Source organism: Otolemur garnettii, unplaced genomic scaffold (genome assembly GCF_000181295.1).
Source record: "Otolemur garnettii isolate 467f Iridium unplaced genomic scaffold, OtoGar3 scaffold00047, whole genome shotgun sequence".
Taxonomy (NCBI): Eukaryota; Metazoa; Chordata; class Mammalia; order Primates; family Galagidae; genus Otolemur; species Otolemur garnettii.
This window is the reverse complement of record NW_003852442.1, coordinates 672,310-673,926: the sequence shown is the minus strand read 5'-3', so window position 1 is coordinate 673,926 and position 1,617 is coordinate 672,310. Positions and strand designations below refer to the sequence as shown.

General features: G+C 45.4%; 1 protein-coding gene across 1 annotated transcript in view; it reads left to right on the top strand.

Annotated features, from left to right (window-relative positions):
* The window catches only part of CRISPLD2 (cysteine rich secretory protein LCCL domain containing 2), a 63,613-nt gene that overhangs the window by 36,493 nt on the left and 25,503 nt on the right, over positions 1-1,617 (top strand). Inside the window, exons 9-10 of the mRNA XM_003791289.3 lie at positions 40-106; positions 579-709. Coding sequence (XP_003791337.1) covers positions 40-106; positions 579-709 — 198 coding nt within the window. The remainder of the gene's footprint in view (positions 1-39; positions 107-578; positions 710-1,617) is intronic.

The window sequence follows — 1,617 nt, the reverse complement described above, 5'->3', positions numbered from 1 at the left end:
ATCTTTATCTCTGGACGTCATTTTATTTCTCCCCGCCAGGTATCAGTGCCCAGCAGGCTGTCTGAACAACAAGGCAAAGATTTTCGGGACCCTGTTTTATGAAAGTGTAAGTGTGGCTGGTTACTTCTTTAAATGGCTCGTGTAGAATCCTGTCGTGTCGCTTTTAAAGGAAGTTGGCGGTTTTCCAGGAAAAGATTTTCTTTCCCAAATCAGACCTGCTGTTTCCAGAACGGATCTGGCTGTACGTTCACGGGCTCACCGACTTGTGAAGTCACTTTTAGGAACTGGACTGATCCTCACGGACGCCAGTCTCCCTCTTAGTTGGGGTGTTAATATGATCAACCGAATGGGGAGAAAGGGCTGTTTGTCACTGTTCTTACTTTGTAAAGCCACTTGGAAGAATATTTTTAGATAAGCGACCCTAGGAACAAAGACATGGTTATAGAGAGAGGTTAGCCTCAGAAGTTGGGGAATCCTGGCCTGTCTTTTTGGCTGATAGCAGGTTGAGGACAGCCACGTGGGTATTTCTGACAAAGATGAACCCAGAATGGAAGTGTGGTCACCCTCTCCTCCCACAGGCCTCCAGCATATGCCGGGCCGCCATCCACTACGGGATCCTTGATGACCAAGGGGGCCTGGTGGACATCACCAGAAACGGGAAGGTCCCCTTCTTTGTGAAATCTAACAGAAACGGCATTGAGTCTTCCAGGTAACTGTTCTGTGATCAGGGTTCCTGAAAACATTTTCCCCTGGTGATGAAAGTAGCGTTGAAACTTGGAAATCACCCCTACCAGCAATTTAGCCTCCTTCATTCCAGTGGGGTTATTCCGGGTATGAGCGTAACTTGGCTGCATTTCATAGCCAACTTTTTCTTTTTTTTTGAGACAGAGCCTCAAGCTGTCACCCTGGGTAGAGTGCCGTGGCATTACAGCTCACAGCAACCTCAAACTCTTGGGCTTAAGCAATTATTTTGCCTCGGCCTCCCAAGTAGCTGAGACTACAGGTGCCTGCCACAGTACCTGGCTGGGTTTTTTTGTTGTAGTTGTCATTGGTTAGCAGGCCCAGGCCAGGTTCAAATCCACCAGCCCCGATGTATGTGGCCGGCACCCTAGCCGCTGAGTTACAGGTGCCGAGCCAGGTTTCAGAGTCTTTTGGAGTGTATCTGTCTTCTGTGAATTGCTACCCATTCATATACCTTTAACATGACTCTTAGGCACATGAAAATAGCCTTTTAGACTACACGAGGCTCTCTGCACCTGTGGGTTCAACCACCACTGTTCAGAAATATTAAAAAAACATACAATTGCATTATAGCAATTTAAAAAACACAAATTTAAAAGCAATAAAGTGTAACAACTATATACCATTTACATTGTATTAGGCATTATAGGTAATGCAAGACGATTTGAAGTATAAGGGAGGTTGTGCATCAGTTCTCTGTAAATACTGTGTTATATTTTATGCACACCTGTCAACCTAGCACAAATTTTGGTCTGCTGGAGTCCTGGAACCAGTTCTCTGAGGACATCATGAGACGATTACATTGTGCTCATGTGAATATGGAGAGGGGACTTGATTCATCTTCCTATGAAATCTGGCATCAGTTTAGCTAAAGCT